Raw genomic sequence first — 17,627 nt, forward strand, 5'->3', positions numbered from 1 at the left:
TATTTTGAAGTAATGATGGTACTACCCATGGTATCACTCCCCACAAATTACAACACATCATGGAATGATCTGAGACTAGTCTTTACTTTGCATTGGGTATTTGAATTTGATGTCTGTACAAAGACCAGTAGCTAGGGCTAGTCATTAAGGTAGTTTTGTACAAAGTGGCACCATCTGGTGGACAAATACTATCTGTGCTCTGCCCGGAAAGTATTTTGATTTATTGAACATTAACAACGTTTTTATTGTAACTAATACACCGTAAGTATTTTGAGTGGACAATACCTTAAAAAAAGCTAATTCAAAATGAACATTAAAAAACATTTTATTTTTATATTTGAACATGAGATACAATAGGCCTATATATGCAAAAAAGTAAAATAACTTTTATGTTTAACTTAAATTAACAATGTTATTTCCGTCCTAAATAAATAAATCTGCATTGTATTAATTTGACATTTGCCATGGGTTTACATATGGATGTCAACAACAGTGACTTGACAACTTAGTTGTTCCTTTTATAAACATTCTCATTATGAGAAATTAAGTGTTGAGTAGAAGTAGATTTCTTATCTACAAGTACGGATATAACAATGATCTCCAGCTGTACCACAGCAACAATCACCTAGGACAATGGTCTTCGACCCTGATTTAAACAAATACATCGTTATGAAGCTCAGCAGAAGCCCGATAACCGTTCATTTGAATCAAGTGTGTTGGAGCAGGGAAACATCTCAGACATACAGGGCAGTCAGCCCCAAGGACCAGGGTTGGAGACCACTGAATTAGGGTGAAATGTATCAATCTCTGGCCAGGGCTCAAGTTTTATCAAAAGTGTTTTTACACTAGGCTACTTGACTGGTGCGCACGTTTTTTTATAGATTCCAATTGACTTGTGATTGTAATTTGTTCCTGTCAACTCGTTGACACGTTTGACCTTCCATGTTTGAATCATAAAGCCTACTGTACAGTATATGGTTTGAATACATTTCTCGATGTCCCCGTTCTAAACAATGTGATTATTGTTGTTAGAAATTGCAAAGGTAACAAAATAACCCGCGAAAAGATCAATTACAAAGAATAAGAAATTTAGATATTAATTTACGATAGGGAATCGGATAATTGCTTGTTTGGTGGCGTTAGCAGTTTGGTCACAAGCAGCAAGAGAAAAATATGGCAACAGTAAATGTGGGTGTGCGCATACAAAGTTGACGATATAAAAAGAAGCCGCACGTCAGGCCAGTGTTACGGCCACTGGCTGTCTCTCCAGTGGATAAACGCTATTCTTGCCAACATCGGTATCAATCGAAATGTAGTAGGACATATAGCACCCTTGCTGCACGGTTCAATAAATTACATTTAGATACATCTTCAGTTATAGCAGACGCTTTAGATAAAAGCAAGTAGCCAATCCTACAAATGGATGGCGCAGATAATCAAGGATTCGAAGCGCATTTGGTGCCAAAGAGCAGTCTGTTTAACAAGACACAGTGCAACATCATCAATTACAACACACAAAAGGGTCCAATTTGCAAATACCACAAGAAGTAAAGTGCAGCATCCGGTACCATTAGCTCAACATAAGACAAGAATCTTCAGAAGTCAGCAGTGACAGGGAAGGGCGTGGCTGAACGGGGAGTTCATCCTCCCAAAGCATGGACGGAGAAGCAGGGTGGTTGAGTGGGTTCCCTTGGTTGGTTTACCTTAAATGAACGCAATTTCAATGAAGTCGTATGTTAGGTGTAATTAACTATTGGAACTATTGAAATGAACACTTTAACACACGAAAAATATATAGAAGTGGGCCTATGCTATTAATATTGAAATAATCTTAGATACATCAGACCAACTGATTAGGGCAGTGGTTCTCAACCCTGGTCCTCAAGTACACCCTGTCCTGCATGTTTTAGATGTTTCCCTGCTCCAACACACCTGATTCAAATGAATGGGTCATTATCTAGTTATCCAGAAGCCTGCTAACAACCATTCAGTTGAATCAAGTGTGTTGGAACATCAAAAATAGGCTATGTACGCTCTCCCTCTCCCCCTCTGGTCACATGGTTCATTATGTCACACTGACTCAAAACTAAGCATAGGCCTAGGCACGTTTACAAAACATCTGCGTATGCATGTTTCGGTAGGAATTTTAATGTTACGAGCCTTAGCAGTTTTGGCCCCTGGGTTTCTATCACAATGAATTGAGCTGAGTTGCGCAATACATGAATAACTGCATTCAACAGAAAGGATGCTCACACAGAACAGAACACGGATAATCATAACTGGTCATTGCCATTGAGAATGGTACCAGTTAGGTCTGACCCAATTACATGCTTTAACAGAACACTTCGAGTTGGGCAAATGTGTACAAACGCAGGACATATCTGAATGTTCTTTGAACTCCCTTTAATGATGTTAACATCACACTAATACGTAGTACAACAAATACTCTAATGGTTGGATTCATTGGATAACCGGAAATGAAATACCACAAAAATAACCCCATCAATGACCAGGAGAGTCTAAAATGGAAGCAACCACCAGCTTCCATCAGAGAACCAACATGCTTTGCTTAGTTTAGCCACAGGGTGGCACACTGTTCTTTTCAGTCAAAATGCTTCAGCTGGTGTCATAGTCCATTGTGAAGACTCACATCTATGATATGATTGTCTAACTCAACTCATTGGGTGGCTGGTCCCATTCTACCATTATTGCAGTTAGGTTCAATATAAACACCATCCACGTCAGCAAATGGGCATGGGCCAGTCAAATCACCTTTGCTTGTGCTTGTTGTTACAAGACATTCATTTGAGAAGTTGACAAAAGTTAAATGGAAATCAAAAGAGCAATTTTAATCTGCTAAAAAGTGAGCTGCTTTAAAAAAGGTAGATAAAAATGGGGGTTGGACTTGACTTAATTTAACATCAAATGTGAGCACTTCATTAAAAAAAAGTCCATCAACAGAGAAAGAAAAGCAGGGAATCCTTAAACTGACGGTAAAAACAGTATTGACCTTGAACATGAATATCACTAAAAATATCAAAAACGACATTGAAGGAACCTTTGTAGAAACCCAGATGGTTTGTTATGAGGCGCACACCTTTACTCAAATGCATTTGGTGAAGGCTACCATCAAAGTCCCTCTAGGACAGTTGTACTCAGCAAGTGACCCAAATATAATCTCACCAACACAAATCAGCACAATTTTAAACGGCACAAGGGGAATCAAAGAAAACGAACGACAGCAAAGAGAGAGAGAGAAGACAGCGGAGTCCGCAAGATGGAGGGCTGTTCAGTTAAGCTCTGATGCTTCAGTGTCTGGGTTGGGGAAGGCGTGAACGGTTGTTCTGTGTCCTTAGTCTGTACACGGGGCACGGGGCCGTTTATTCCAGAGTTGTTCTGGGGGGAGTCACACGGTCAGTAGAAACAATGAGCCAACAGGTGTATGTGTGCGTGTGTGTGTGTGTGTGCGCACATCTCTCTCCAGGTAGTCTCTGCAGCATGGGGCAGAAAAGGGTCTTGCTCTGCCCATGCAGCGCCCCAGCCACCCACTCACACGCTCACAGCCTCTTTCTCCTTCTTGTCTCCGTCCTCGTGCCAGGTGAGCCTCTCTTCATAGAAGGCTATGACAATCTGTGGGCACTTGAGATTGGCCTCTTTGGCGAGCACCAGGTCTGCCTCGTCAGAGTCCTTCCTGCGAGGAGAGAAGGTGGGTGATGGACGCGTTAAAACCGGATCAGTTCTGTGCAGTTGCCAATCAGACTCAATTGAAGGGTCAAGACCCAACATGCTCCAAACTGTGGGCATCTTGAGATGTTCAACAAGGACCTCGGTTGAAGAGGGCCTCAAAAGACTAATGTGGATTTACAGAACTTCCAACTGCTCTTTACCAATTCAATTGTTATTATTTTCATAACGTTAAATCGTGTTTTCTCTGCGTTTTTTTTTATTGAACTCTGAAGCAGGACTATGTACAGAAACAATTATGTGATTTCTACACTTGTCATGTTCCCTCTGCTGGTTGGTTCTTTAAGGGCCTAAAATATAACATTTTATATGAGAATTATGCTTAGCAAATTCAGACAGCTTATTTAAGCCATGTCATAACCATATTGAACACTTGCATTATTGTTCTATAATAACTGTCTTTCATCTGTGTACTTTGTTGGTGTCTGTAAGACTTATCTTTTGTTTTTCCCAGAGGGAATTGTTTAGTGCCACAGGTGCCCATAACTCCAATAAGGACAGGAGACAGGCATAAGGAGGAGCACAGGAGACAGGCATGAGGAGGAGGACAGGAGACAGGCATGAGGAGGAGGACAGGAGACAGGCATGAGGAGGAGGACAGGAGACAGGCATGAGGAGGAGGACAGGAGACAGGCATGAGGAGGAGGACAGGAGACAAGCAGGAGGAGGAGGACAGGACACAGGCAGGAGACAGGCAGGAGGAGGAGGACAGGCAGGAGACAGGCAGGAGGAGGAGGACAGGCAGGAGACAGGCAGGAGGAGGAGGACAGGCAGGAGACAGGCAGGAGGAGGAGGACAGGCAGGAGACAGGCAGGAGGAGGAGGACAGGCAGGAGACAGGCAGGAGGAGGAGGACAGGCAGGAGACAGGCAGGAGGAGGAGGACAGGAGACAAGCAGGAGGAGGAGGACAGGAGACAAGCAGGAGGAGGAGGACAGGAGACAAGCAGGAGGAGGAGGACAGGAGACAAGCAGGAGGAGGAGGACAGGAGACAAGCAGGAGGAGGAGGACAGGAGACAAGCAGGAGGAGGACAGGAGACAGGCAGGAGGAGGACAGGAGACAAGCAGGAGGAGGGCAGGAGACAGGCAGGAGGAGGAGGACAGGAGACAGGCAGGAGGAGGAGGACAGGAGACAAGCAGGAGGAGGAGGACAGGAGACAGGCAGGAGGAGGAGGACAGGAGACAGGCAGGAGGAGGAGGACAGGAGACAGGCAGGAGGAGGAGGACAGGAGACAAGCAGGAGGAGGAGGACAGGAGACAGGCAGGAGGAGGAGGACAGGAGACAAGCAGGAGGAGGAGGACAGGAGACAGGCAGGAGGAGGAGGACAGGAGACAGGCAGGAGGAGGAGGACAGGAGACAGGCAGGAGGAGGAGGACAGGAGACAGGCAGGAGGAGGACAGGAGACAGGCAGGAGGAGGAGGACAGGAGACAAGCAGGAGGAGGAGGACAGGCAGGAGGAGGAGGACAGGCAGGAGGAGGAGACAGGCAGGAGGAGAAGACAGGCAGGAGGAGGAGGACAGGCAGGAGGAGGAGGACAGGAGACAAGCAGGAGGAGGAGGACAGGAGACAAGCAGGAGGAGGAGGACAGGAGACAAGCAGGAGGAGGAGGACAGGAGACAAGCAGGAGGAGGAGGACAGGAGACAAGCAGGAGGAGGAGGACAGGAGACAAGCAGGAGGAGGAGGACAGGAGACAAGCAGGAGGAGGAGGACAGGAGACAAGCAGGAGGAGGAGGACAGGAGACAGGCAGGAGGAGGAGGACAGGAGACAGGCAGGAGGAGGAGGACAGGAGACAAGCAGGAGGAGGAGGACAGGAGACAAGCAGGAGGAGGACAGGAGACAGGCAGGAGGAGGAGGACAGGAGACAGGCAGGAGGAGGACAGGAGACAAGCAGGAGGAGGAGGACAGGCAGGAGGAGGAGACGGACAGGCAGGAGGAGGAGACAGGCAGGAGGAGAAGACAGGCAGGAGGAGGAGGACAGGCAGGAGGAGGAGGACAGGAGACAAGCAGGAGGAGGAGGACAGGAGACAAGCAGGAGGAGGAGGACAGGAGACAAGCAGGAGGAGGAGGACAGGAGACAAGCAGGAGGAGGAGGACAGGAGACAAGCAGGAGGAGGACGACAGGAGACAAGCAGGAGGAGGACAGGAGACAAGCAGGAGGAGGACAGGAGACAAGCAGGAGGAGGACAGGAGACAGGCAGGAGGAGGACAGGAGACAGGCAGGAGGAGGACAACAGGAGACAGGCAGGAGGACATTGCTATGGGGAGCATTATAGCTGCCTTGGTCCTGGGACGTTATATGACTTCATGTTAACTTAGAGGTCAAGGTTACAAGGTCATTTTTACATTAGTGATGGGGGGGGGGGGGGTGAAAAGGTATTGTTTATCATGGGATTGACAAAAGCACTGTTGACAGACCTGGTGCTGTGTAACAACATGTACAACACAGTCTGCAGGCTAGTCTCCATGTCAGTCTTATCCTGTTCCTTTTCAGCCAGAGATCAGAAAGTAAACTCACCATTTCATGAGGAACATGAGGTCTCCACACGAGTCTGTGGCACCGATGATCTTCTCTGGTTCAAGACCTCTCTCAAAGCCACGCGCAACAAGTATTTCATCCTGTAAAAGATGGATAAATATTACTCCCAACATGTTTGGGTGATGCTAACAAAAGGTATCGGGGAAGATGTTGAAATGATACTGCTGCTGTGGGTGGGGTGAGCAGTTTTCACTTTTAAATAAGGCTGCTTTTAAACATTTATTCAAATGCGAAGCTTAGTCAATAGATTAAGCCATTGTTTAAGGCTCAAGGTGTCAACCAGCAAACAAGTCCTATAGACACAAGTTTCTGTGCAAGAGGTCTTTTGTGTTCACAGAGTCAAATTTCAGATCACATTACTCCAAAAATAAGATTACATGCTTTAACACGTCTTGGTGGGTACATTCAAGGGTGTTCCACCCTACATCCGTACATGCATACGTTTGGAGCAGAAGAAGCAAGATCAAACTGTAGTGATCTCATCAGTGGCCTCAATTGCTTACTTCTTTTTTTCTTTTGGGCTTACTGCTGCCTTCCTCATCTTCGTCTGAGTTTCTCCTCTTGCTGCCGCTACTGTCTTTGGAGCGCCCAGAGGGGCCTGAACTGGACTTGGCTGCCCCACTGCTGGGGGTAGCAGCAGCACCACCACCACTACTACTACTACTACTACTACTGCTGCTGCTGCTCTTCTTGTAGGTCTTCATGAACTCCGCAATGAGCTCAGGACAGCCGAGATTCTTCTCTGGTTCCCATGTATTGTGCTTCCTGAAAAGAATCACGCAATAATTGTAAAAAGAGGTGTTAGCTTGCCTATACGACTCTGTAAACATTAGGAATCAATGAATTGCAAAGATTATTAGCAATTTAAATCAACTTACTCTGAGTAGCCTTTCCACTTGAGGAAAAATTCAACTCGGCCCTTCGTTACCCTTCTGTCCAGCACCTTTTCAACAACATACTCTTCTTCCTCTGAAGACGAGGAACCATCTTCACGACTCTTCTTTCCCATGGCTAATACTAATAGACCGCTAGAGCAAGAGAAATCGCTTGCTAGCTAGCGAACTATAGATGGCTATCTTGATTGAATCAAACTGGAAAATACCTGAAGAAAAAAGTAGATTATAGAAAGCGACAGCTAGATTTGATATGTTAGTTAGTAGTTATGAGGATTAGAAGGTGAATACAAATATAATTAAATATATGGCTAGGTAACTATGGATGTACTATTGCCGAGGTAGCATGTGGGCTACTTGGCTCGTAAGGCTAATGAGTAGTGTTAGCCGACTAAGCTAACATGGCGCATGATATTGCTAGTTTGCTTGCTAGCTAGCTAGCCGTTACACAGGCGATGGTAGCATCTAGCAGTAGATATTTGAGGTATAGCTTAGAGATACAAATGCGAACTTACTCTATGAAGACTGTTAATTCCAAACCTCTTATCCTTAATGCCACTATTCTCTACAATAGGAAGTCACGGTCTTTTTTGCGAGCAAGAATGGGTTCTGTCCGGCGTGCACTGCTTTCTTCTTATCAAGCTTCCTTCCTTTCCTTCTCAAACTGACCTGGTTGGCTCTTTTGCCTGCTCTGCGTAAAAAGCGCGCGCTAATGCAACGCACAATGGCGATTCGTGAAAAACACACACAAAAAAATAACTTCAGATTTACTTAAATGTGATTTTTGATTGGCTGGTGACTCTTGGCTGAATGAAATGTACAATATAATTATATTAAAATTAGATATAGATATAGATTGAAGCCACGGATGCTTCATCTACCAATCATAACAAAGTCTACTGAAGCTATTTCCTAGACGTATGGATTGCTGGCCATGATTGATGATTAATTTCTCCAATGTAGAAGGAATCGAATAATAACGTGAGGATACTTGGTTCATGACCACATGCCCTGCATAGAAACTCCAAACGTAATAGTGGAAAATGTCTATTTGAGACAGTTTATTGTGTTCTTGTGATTATGTCTTGTGTTTCGGGTCCGTACATGACATGAAGATAAACTACATTAACCAGCATGCGCTTTCTACCTGGCAAGCTTTTTACAGTTACGTAATATCTATAGTGTACGCCTAGCAATTGCTATTGTAGCATTATTGGACATGTCTACTGATTGACAGTAGTTTATCCAATCGAATTGAAGTGAGCCTTCACCAGAGCGAGCGGGAATGCGAACCAATGGTTGCACGAAAGAGGCGTATCCTTTTCTATTTATTCGACTCCATTACATTTCTACTCGGCTGTCGCAGATCTGCTCCCCTCGAACAAGTCACACGGAATCGAGAAATTTCCATCAGCAGAATGTCGAAAGAGGTGAGATTTGTAATGTGTGCCTCAGTTGTGGTAAAATGTGTCACACCGTAGATAACTGCAGGGATATTGGTAAATGCAATGTAAACATGTACTGTAAGTTAACCAAATATCGTATTCTGCTATTTTGCTTTCTAGCTAGCCCTAGATAGGCCGCCATCTTAAAACAAGGTAGGCCTCGTGGCCTGCTTTGTTCGTGCGGTTTTAGTTATCTCAGAATGTAGTTGTTTAAAGGTACCAACGTTTGTAAATATTCGACGCTATGCAATGTTAGCGTTATAAGTTGTATATGTTTTATAAAACATATGGACTGAATGGGAACATGATCGAGTTAAGTTTGTTGATACGTTAACTTTGCCATCTGAATGGCGGCGCTGACGATTCGCTCCGCCTGCATCGTGGGCATTGTTGTTCATAAGACTGGTCACCCCGTAGTTTGCATTATCATGAAATCCGTTTAAATACTTTTTGTGAAACAGGCGTATGCCCAGCGCCTAAACGAAATGTGTATATTTAACAGGCTTCACGCGAACCCGAGCAGCTCCGCAAGCTGTTCATCGGAGGCTTGAGCTTTGAGACCACCGACGAAAGCCTGCGAGCTCACTTTGAACAATGGGGCTCACTTACAGACTGTGTGGTGAGTTTTTAGTTGTTCATATAAAAACAAATGTTTAATGGTCTGTTCAATTCAGAGACAATCGAATTTGTTAAATGTAAGCTATTTCAAACAGTTTTATATTATCAAATAATCTTCAGGTTATGAGGGATCCAGCAAACAAGCGCTCGAGAGGATTTGGTTTTGTCACTTACTCCTCTGTGACAGAAGTTGATGCTGCAATGGAAGCTCGTCCTCACAAAGTTGATGGCAGGCTTGTGGAGCCAAAGAGGGCAGTTTCTCGAGAGGTAAGATTCTCCCATTGACCCCTTTGATTTACCTGCTCATCAATCATGAATGGGTATCTAAGTCAAGAGCTAATCTAATGGTCATTGTTATTTAGGACTCGAGCCGGCCTGGTGCTCACGTCACAGTGAAGAAGATCTTTGTCGGTGGCATCAAGGAAGACACTGAAGAGTCCCACCTTCGTGATTACTTTGAGCAGTATGGGAAGATTGAAGTCATAGACATCATGACCGACCGCAACAGTGGCAAAAAGAGGGGATTTGGTTTTGTAACTTTCGACGACCATGACGCAGTAGACAGGATCGTCAGTAAGTGGATTGGCAGTGCGTTTAATCGTCTTTTATTTTGATTTCCATTAAGCCTTCACTCTGTAATGATGTCATTTTTGTCCCCCAGTCCAGAAATACCACACTGTCAACGGCCACAACTGCGAAGTGAGGAAGGCGCTGTCGAGACAGGAAATGCAAGGATCGCCCATGGGTGGAATGAGAGGTGAGTTTAATAACCACTAGTGCTTTTCTGAGGAGGCCCCCCCCCATCACGCCAAGACCACAGCAGTCAACGGCTTGTTTTTTTTACAGGCCGTGGAGGCTCCGGTAATTACGGCCGAGGTGGGGGCTATGGAGGTAATGATTTTGGCCGAGACGGATACTTCGGTGGCCGTGGTATGTGGTCCAGCACCACTTGTCTTTATTCCTACCTTGTTTGAACCTGTGTGCTTAACCTCTGGTGATTGTTTCAATATACTTTAGGTGACGCTGACTCGGGTTCTGTTTCAGGCGGAAGAGGGGGTGGATATGGAGGTGGAGATGGTTACAACAATGGTTATGGAGGTGGAGATGGTAAGACTTAGGATCTGGTGTGGCCATAGAGCTCTGTGTCGAGTGTTGGTCTGGCTGTGGTTGTATGACCCTTTTACTTTCCCAGGTGGCTATGGAGGAGGCCCTGGCGGTTACGGTGGTGGTAACCGTGGCTACGGAGGAGGACAGGGCTACGGCAACCAGGGCGGCGGAGGCTACGGAGGAGGAGGAGGAAACGGCTACGACAGCTACAACAACGGGAACGGCAATTTTGGTGGTGGTGAGTAGACTTGGAGTTGAGCGTGAACCTGACTGTGTTGGTCATCTCTTCTGTAGGTTAACATTTCACCACTTAAATTACAGGAAACTTCGGAGGTGGCGGCGGCGGCAGCAACTACAACGACTTTGGAAACTACAACAACCAGGCGTCCAACTATGGTCCCATGAAGGGCAACAACTTTGGCAGTGGTGGTGGTGGCGGCGGCGGTGGTGGTGGAAGGACCTCAGGCCCATATGGAGGTGTGTACTGCATGGCCTTGTACTGGGACCCAACCAGAAACTCCCGAATGGTTCCTTTTGGAACTATCTAGAACGCCTTCCCGCTAACCGGGCTGTTGTTTCCCATCAGGTGGATATGGAGGTGGCTCAAGTGGCGGCGGCGGCGGTGGATATGGCGGTGGATCCGGCGGAAGACGATTCTAGATAATGGGAGAATGGTGAGCACCAAAACATTAAGTGTGAGCTCAATGTAAACCCAGTGTGGTCTTGAGTAGATACCAGTGTAAGCCTACCAGCAGGGCACACCACACTTGTTATGCAAGTCATGTAGATTTGATGTCGACCCGAGTGATACTTTTTATATCATTTAAAAGAATGCTCACTCTGGATTTAAATGTAGGTCACATTCCAAAAAGTCAGTTCACAGTTGTAACTATGTTGTTCCGTATTGTTCAACAGGACTGAGTACTTAGGAGAGGAGAGCGAGAGAAGTGACAGGGCAGCTGCAGGTTTACCCCATAGATCTGCTCAGCCAAACAGTTGTGGCAGGTTACAGCTGCTACAAAGAAGAGATGTACAATAGAGAATCATGGCGGGGGATTCGTAAAAAAAATGTTTTGTCGTCACCCGGGATTTTATATTTTTATGTTTCTGGAAAGCAAGCATTCCATGAGGTTTTATGTCGATTTCTTTCCTTTGCGTCTGGTTTTTATTTTTGTGTAACTGCAACCCAATCAAGATGAAATAAACCACCTTTCAGTTTTTTTTAAAACACTGTTCAGTCGTGTTAGCATCTTTTAGGGGTTTGGGAGAGGGAGGGTACTCTGGAGGTGTGTTGTACAAATTCTCTCGTTATTGAGGGATGTCAATTGTTTTGTCAGAACCATCTGTTCTTGGTATGAAGAAGCAATGTGATGAATGGGAGACTTCCATCTGGCTAGAACTGTGTAGTAAAATCATCGGACCAACTCTAGACTACAGAGAATGATTTTTCGAGCATCCCAGAGAAGTCAAGTGAGTGGGGGAGAACAGTGAGTGGTTCCATAGCATGGGAGTACTCCTGATGTCTGGTCTCGCACTGGAGAGGTAGTGTTCGTCAGTGAGCCCCAGCACTGAGACTGAAGCACACCTGAGTGGTTTGGGCAAGCTCATCCGGAGGAGGCTAGCTTACATGCAAAGTCTTGAGGCTAGCCATGGAAGCCAGCTGAGGGAGAGACGTAGCAAAGTCCACGTCCAGGAGCAGACAAGCAGGGGAGAGTGAGTACAGAAGGCATGTGAGACTAGCAAGCAGCAGCTACCAAAGGGCTAAAATGCTCTCTGTAGGTAAGACCAGAATTTTCACCTACTGTTAGTTCTGTTAAATATCATGTTCTGTAGTTGGTAGAGTAAGCACTTGTTTAGTCATAAGTAGCAGTTGTAATGACCATGTCAGATTTTGACACCAATGCCCCACTATGTAAAAAAAAAAAAAAAAAGAATGGGCCTGAACTTTTTCATTACGTCGTTTAAATTTGTAATGCATGCTGGTATAAACACAACTCCTGACTTATCTTTCTGACGTCGCTTTTCATGAAGTTCTGTCGTTCTTACGTCTTCCTTTCTGCCTTTCAGGAGCCATATATCTGACCTGTGGAGTGCACAACCAAGCACGTTCTGTTTGCCCCTGTGACCGTTTAATGAGGTATAACCTGTCAAGTTTGTAGTCTTTCAGCAAGTCATCTTTCAATATGTGTTAGTCACAATACATTTTTCCTGAAATGTGTTTTCTTTTGCAGGGTGAGCGAGGGGAGATGTTACACAATTTTTATATTTGTCTGCTGTGCATACATTTTAAACTTTTTATCAATAAATTATTTTGTATACGAAATATCGTCATAACTTTTATTACTGCAAAGGAAACTGTATAGACAATGTTGCAAATACATACTAGTCTTGAACCTGATTGCATCACCAAGCACTTTGTTTGCCTCCGACAATTTAATAAGGTATAATCTCATTACATTTATAATATAAAAAGGGTTGTTATCAACATGTCTGGTTGCAACTGGATAGATGCAACAAAGCCCATCAGACCTGCTCCATATTAGAAATACTGGTGCCTGCTACTTTCCATGCCGTAGGTAAATTTGTTTGAATGGGAGGATGGCCAGAGCAATAAAATGTGAGCTTGCAGCTTGGTCTGGTTCCCAGGCTAGATAAATTGTGGAGTAGCTGTATAGTGACCTGACATATTTGCAGATGTACATGTAAAATTGGGCACCAATATGGTATTTCAAATGCATACTGAACAGTTTAAACAATTTCTGTAACTGTCATTCCCAAGTCTAGTTTTGAACATTTAATTTTTTCAGACACAGGTCTGTATTATACTGTCATGACAAAGTAATGACTTCAAATGTCAGTGAGAAAAAAAGCAATGTGTATCATTCTCCATCCAGTATTGAGTTGCGCAGCACTAGATATATATTGCCATCGGGGCTCTGCTGCAAAGTGTAGTCTTCAATAGAGTAGGGGTGTCCATCCTCGTCTCTAAGCTGAGCGAAAACCTCAGTGTACAAGTCCGTGAGCCGACATCGCACCATGGACAGGCTCCTCTGGAACTCCAGCCTCTCCCGTGCCAGGTGGTCTCTCTGAGCCTGTAGCTGGCCCAGCTCCCCCTCCAGCTGGACAATGTTCTCCAGCTTCCTCTTCCTGCAGTTCTGAGCTGCCACTTTGTTCTTTCCACGCCGTCTGATGTCACGGACCAGTGCCAGCTGAGAGTCTGCCAGGGTATACTGTGTAAGGAGTTCGTTAAAGTCGTCCACCGGTAGGTTGATGATCTTCTCCAGAGGGAAAGGGATCTTCAAGGCCAGAGCGCGACGCTCATCTCTGCTCAGGTGAACAGCAGCTGTGGAAACAGAGTTCCCCCTGGGCTTCACATACAGAGGCTGATAGGAGCTCCCTCTGCTGGCGACACCAGATGTGTTGGAATACAAGTCAGATAAGGCACTAGAGAGAGTTTGCTGCTGTTTTGAAGGCCCACAGGGCTGTAGGTGAAGGTGAGTGTGGGGGGGGGTTGAACCTGGCTGTGATGAGAAGAAGGAAGACAGGGCGCCATGGTAATGGTGAGACTCATTGGGGGGCTGATAGTCGATTGGGTACAAAACACCTCCTCTCCTACTCCCCTCACCCATGCTCTCCATCTCCCCATCATTGAAGTTTAAGGCAATGTTTGTGCCCTGGTATGCAGCTACACCAGTCATGGCGTTTTCTGGAGAGGCCAGAGGAGGACTGGAGCCCAGGGAAAGACCAGAGTCTGATTCCAGATCATCACCTGCCTGTGTATGTTCAGTCTGTCCATGTAGAAGACTCCCAGGCATCTGGCAACTAATACCCTGTGTGAGGCCAGCACTGTCTTTCCCATGCCCCTCGCCAACACATGGCAGGTTCACATGGTCCAGCAGGCACATGGTCAGTGGAGGCTGCAGGAGATTGGAAGGAGGGGGCAGTAGCCTGGCGTTGAGCTGAGAACCAGAAGGCACATACTGTCTCTCAGCATCGGTGCCTAGACGCTGGCAGGCTGGCATCACATCAGAGTAGGATCCTTGGAAAGCGGTGGCCACAGAGTTGAGGTCACAGCCAGAGGAGAGGGGCTGGGGCGTCTGACCAACCTCAAACGATCCCAGAGGCACTATTGTCTCCATTGGGTGGTACTGGACAGCCTCATAAGGACCCTCACCAGGAATCTGGAACTCCTGCAACAGGAAAGTAGATACAGTACTATTTTATTTGAAAGATGTAATTCAATCTTGGATTTGGAATGGCCTTATATGATTTGGAAGGCAAGTGCAGTCATAAAAAAGGGCCTGCTATAATGAAATAATCAATGAGTAATCAATTCTGCGTTAGGCTGAACAGTCGCTTTGGTTGTAATAATAATATAGCAGCGCTATAGACTCGCGCTATGGCATATTGAGGAGCATTATTGCCTTGGTATGCTGTGCTGATATCACATCTATATCACTATAATGCATCACATCAAGACATCACATTGCAAAGTGGATTATACCCCCCCTCCTCCTCCTCCACACACACACACACACACACATTGCTGTGCCACCCATAGCTTCTGAAGGTCCCTCCAGTTGCGATCAGGTTTCATGTGGAAACAGATGGTCATTGTGCTGTGCAGGGGACTGCTCGCAACATACAGCATTTGGCCCTCTTTCTCCCTGTGTCTTTATCCTGCCATCACTCAATTGGCCCATTGTTATCAGCCTCACCTGAGTGTGTGTTGGTCTGGAGCGGTCTAGGTGCGGGATCGGCTCAGGAAGGTATGCACTGAGTTTGAGGTGTATCTGTTGGATTCTGTGTTCATGGACTAGGGACTTCTTAGGTTCAAAACGTCAAGAAATGTTCTGGTTTGTGCATTGGTGTTTTGTATGTGAGGTGAAGTTTTCCAGTGGATGTCAACAAATTGAGGTGACCATTATGATTCATAAATGCTGTATGAACACTTTCAGCAAATGTTATCCTGTATCCTGTCAAATCAGTGTTGTAGAGACACTGGAGTCACTAAGCTCACCTGCAGCTCTGTGATGGCCATCAGTTCCTGCCAGGCCAAGTCCATGTCTGTGTCCTGGGGACCTCCATGTGATCTGGCTCCAGGGGCGCTGGTTAGCATGGACGTTCCCCCGCACAGCCTCCCCGGGGCAGCCAGTACCTGATGGCGGAGGAGACAGGGCTGGACTGGTCACCTTTGGGATTTGTTTGGGCAGGTTGTAAGTACATATATAAAAAGATGCAATTACATTGTTTCACATACAGATAGAATTAAATACAATCAGCAGAGGTGCTTTCATGGAGATCAAACCTAGATCTAGAATTTGCTTTCAATAAAAAAATAACGTATTACATCAGTGTTAGACCATGTACAATATCTGCCACTACAGTGTTACTAGTGTTAGTAGTGTTAGTATATTTCTCCATCTGTGGCGTAGACCGACCTCACAGTTTCTCCTCAAAGGGAGCAGATAGTTGGCTGTCGAACACATTCAGGACAGACTCTCGTTGCAGCGAACCCTCCTGGGGATGAGAGATAGAGATATCAGCAATTCAAAGTACATGACATACCCTTACTTAACAATATGTCAACCACTTGTAAACATCCAGGAAAGAACAATCATATTTGACTATACCTATACTATAAACATAACTACTACAGAGGCTAGATTCTGCTTCATCACCCTCCGAAGTGCCAGCCCGCTGACAGTGAATGAGTTGTTTGGGGGATTTTCATAGATGGACTCTTGGTACATTTGAAGCCCGCCATGCCGTTGGTCTGGTTAATTCCTCCTATCAGCTAGGCTGGGAGCCACCATGCCAGGCCCTGATAAGACAATCTGGTGGAAGACAGCAGCCCCCCCTCCTCCTCTGCAAGTGAAAGTCCTGGCTACAGTCCTAGAAGTACTGTGTGTGTGTTCAACACACATGTACATGTATCAACACACATGTAGTCATGTGGATATCCTGGAGGTACCTGTCACACCTGAATCTCCTGGTGCATTATAAAGGCCAATATTCCCACATGATGCGTATACTTACAGTATTACAGTAATCTAAACATAAGATTATGACCAGGGGTTTGAGCTGTTGAGTGTCAAGCATTCATTTGCTTACGGGAAGGAATATCATCAATGCAATCACAACCATTCCAAAACAATAATTGTTGATTTATGATCCATGACCCTGGGGTGTTATTTATCCTATCAATTCAGTTGGTATTTATCGTATGATATTATGCATCATGAACCGGTTTCCTTGCCTATTGTAACCAACATGGGCTTGTTGTGACATCCCCTCATATCCTGCCCTCACCACTGTTATGATAAAGCTGTTTCCTGTCATACACAAGGAGACATGGATGTCTAATGGTAAACCACATCATTGGGTTGTAAGTTTGCCTTGTCTTAACGTGATAAATGTTGTAGGCCAAGCATTAAGAATAGCGTTAATGAACGACTGGGTGGTAAAGTGTACAAGTTCCAAATGTACCATGTACAAGTAATCCAAGAACTGGCATTTTTCAAAATCACTTAAGACTATGGGACAGCGTGTTATTTATTAGATAACCTTTTTGTTATTGCAGGGGTCAATTTGAGTAGCATGGATTGATAATGGAAACCTTGACGACAACAAACTGTTTTAAAACTATTCAATATACTTTGACTTCAACACAATAAAGACATTATATGTGTCTTTCTAAAGAAACACAGTTTGACAATATAATGGTTAAACTACTTTACATGATATGATGTCCAGAAAAACTTATATATATTCAAGATCTGAAAGAAGCAATGTTTGTGCATGATCTCGTAAAGAAAAAAGCAGCTTATGGAAAGCTGTGTAGGCAATGCAGGGCTTGAAGAAACATACCTGAAGAACATTTCTCTGTTTCTTCAACAGGTGTTCGGAGACAAAAAGGTCCTCAGATGTGGAACATAATCCTTGTAGTGATGGAGCTAACAGACTAACAGGAGTCTTCAAGCTCTTTGGTCTGGACAGTACATTTGTCTGCTTTTTAAAACCAACCATCTAAAGGACTGCATGTGCTTTCACTCTCTCTCTCGATCTCTCTCTGTGTCTGTCACTCTCTGCCCCACTACACAGTCAGTCACCGGCATAAATGGGATGGGTCTGTGATGAGAGCAGCGTTCCTGTAAAGCACCCACACAACACCACACTTTTTTTGCCCTCTCGTATCCCAACCCCAAAATTTCCCTTTTTTTCCACATACAAACCACAAGCCAGTGGTCTGGCAAACCCCAGAATATATCCCGGCTAGTGTT

The 17,627-nt window shown here is 45.2% G+C and overlaps 3 protein-coding genes across 10 annotated transcripts; 1 reads left to right on the forward strand and 2 right to left on the reverse strand.

Annotated features, from left to right (window-relative positions):
* Positions 1-2,388: 2,388 nt before the first annotated feature.
* On the reverse strand, positions 2,389-7,892 carry cbx5 (chromobox homolog 5 (HP1 alpha homolog, Drosophila)). Its single transcript, XM_084679096.1, has 5 exons — positions 7,690-7,892; positions 7,160-7,383; positions 6,785-7,046; positions 6,261-6,361; positions 2,389-3,691 (listed from the first exon to the last, which is right to left on the reverse strand). The coding sequence occupies exons 2-5, from the start codon at positions 7,288-7,290 to the stop codon at positions 3,550-3,552; spliced, it is 636 nt and encodes a 211-aa protein (XP_084535222.1). The 5' UTR covers positions 7,291-7,383; positions 7,690-7,892; the 3' UTR covers positions 2,389-3,549.
* Positions 7,893-8,449: 557 nt separating this feature from the next.
* On the forward strand, positions 8,450-12,667 carry hnrnpa1b (heterogeneous nuclear ribonucleoprotein A1b). 5 transcript variants are annotated; one of them, XM_084679091.1, is made up of 13 exons: positions 8,450-8,604; positions 9,122-9,238; positions 9,358-9,504; positions 9,600-9,810; positions 9,899-9,994; positions 10,084-10,167; positions 10,255-10,344; positions 10,430-10,582; positions 10,666-10,821; positions 10,931-11,018; positions 11,260-12,123; positions 12,412-12,481; positions 12,576-12,667. In XM_084679091.1, exons 1-10 carry the CDS (start codon positions 8,470-8,472, stop codon positions 11,002-11,004), a joined length of 1,263 nt encoding a protein of 420 aa, XP_084535217.1. In that variant the 5' UTR covers positions 8,450-8,469; the 3' UTR covers positions 11,005-11,018; positions 11,260-12,123; positions 12,412-12,481; positions 12,576-12,667. The 5 variants fall into 5 exon arrangements, with proteins under 5 accessions (XP_084535217.1, XP_084535219.1, XP_084535220.1 ...); XM_084679093.1 differs by having other exon boundaries at positions 10,282-10,344; XM_084679094.1 differs by having other exon boundaries at positions 10,084-10,128.
* Positions 12,668-17,419, reverse strand: nfe2 (nuclear factor, erythroid 2). 4 transcript variants are annotated; one of them, XM_084679086.1, is made up of 4 exons: positions 17,215-17,419; positions 15,786-15,864; positions 15,365-15,502; positions 12,668-14,534 (listed from the first exon to the last, which is right to left on the reverse strand). In XM_084679086.1, the coding sequence occupies exons 2-4, from the start codon at positions 15,831-15,833 to the stop codon at positions 13,224-13,226; spliced, it is 1,497 nt and encodes a 498-aa protein (XP_084535212.1). In that variant the 5' UTR covers positions 15,834-15,864; positions 17,215-17,419; the 3' UTR covers positions 12,668-13,223. The 4 variants fall into 4 exon arrangements, with proteins under 4 accessions (XP_084535212.1, XP_084535213.1, XP_084535214.1 ...); XM_084679087.1 differs by lacking the exon at positions 17,215-17,419 and adding an exon at positions 16,026-17,190; XM_084679088.1 differs by lacking the exon at positions 17,215-17,419 and adding an exon at positions 15,978-17,190.
* Between the last annotated feature and the right edge of the window lie 208 nt (positions 17,420-17,627).

The sequence above is a fragment of the Hypomesus nipponensis genome, chromosome 18, assembly GCF_054491055.1.
Source record: "Hypomesus nipponensis isolate SF chromosome 18, ASM5449105v1, whole genome shotgun sequence".
Lineage (NCBI taxonomy): Eukaryota > Metazoa > Chordata > Actinopteri > Osmeriformes > Osmeridae > Hypomesus > Hypomesus nipponensis.

Coding starts and splice junctions, on each gene's coding strand:
- cbx5 (XM_084679096.1), bottom strand. CDS start 7,290: ATGGGAAAGAAGAGTCGTGAAGATGGTTCCTCGTCTTCAGAGGAAGAA. Junction 6,362..6,784: donor AGCCCAAAAGAAAAAAAGAA/GTAAGCAATTGA, acceptor CATCTTTTACAG/GATGAAATACTTGTTGCGCG. Junction 3,692..6,260: donor CTCATGTTCCTCATGAAATG/GTGAGTTTACTT, acceptor CTCTCCTCGCAG/GAAGGACTCTGACGAGGCAG.
- hnrnpa1b (XM_084679091.1), top strand. CDS start 8,470: ATGGTTGCACGAAAGAGGCGTATCCTTTTCTATTTATTCGACTCCATT. Junction 10,168..10,254: donor CGGATACTTCGGTGGCCGTG/GTATGTGGTCCA, acceptor AATATACTTTAG/GTGACGCTGACTCGGGTTCT. Junction 10,583..10,665: donor GAACGGCAATTTTGGTGGTG/GTGAGTAGACTT, acceptor CTTAAATTACAG/GAAACTTCGGAGGTGGCGGC.
- nfe2 (XM_084679086.1), bottom strand. CDS start 15,833: ATGTGTTCGACAGCCAACTATCTGCTCCCTTTGAGGAGAAACTGTGAG. Junction 15,503..15,785: donor CTTTGAGGAGAAACTGTGAG/GTCGGTCTACGC, acceptor CTCCGCCATCAG/GTACTGGCTGCCCCGGGGAG. Junction 14,535..15,364: donor TGGCCATCACAGAGCTGCAG/GTGAGCTTAGTG, acceptor TTCCTGTTGCAG/GAGTTCCAGATTCCTGGTGA.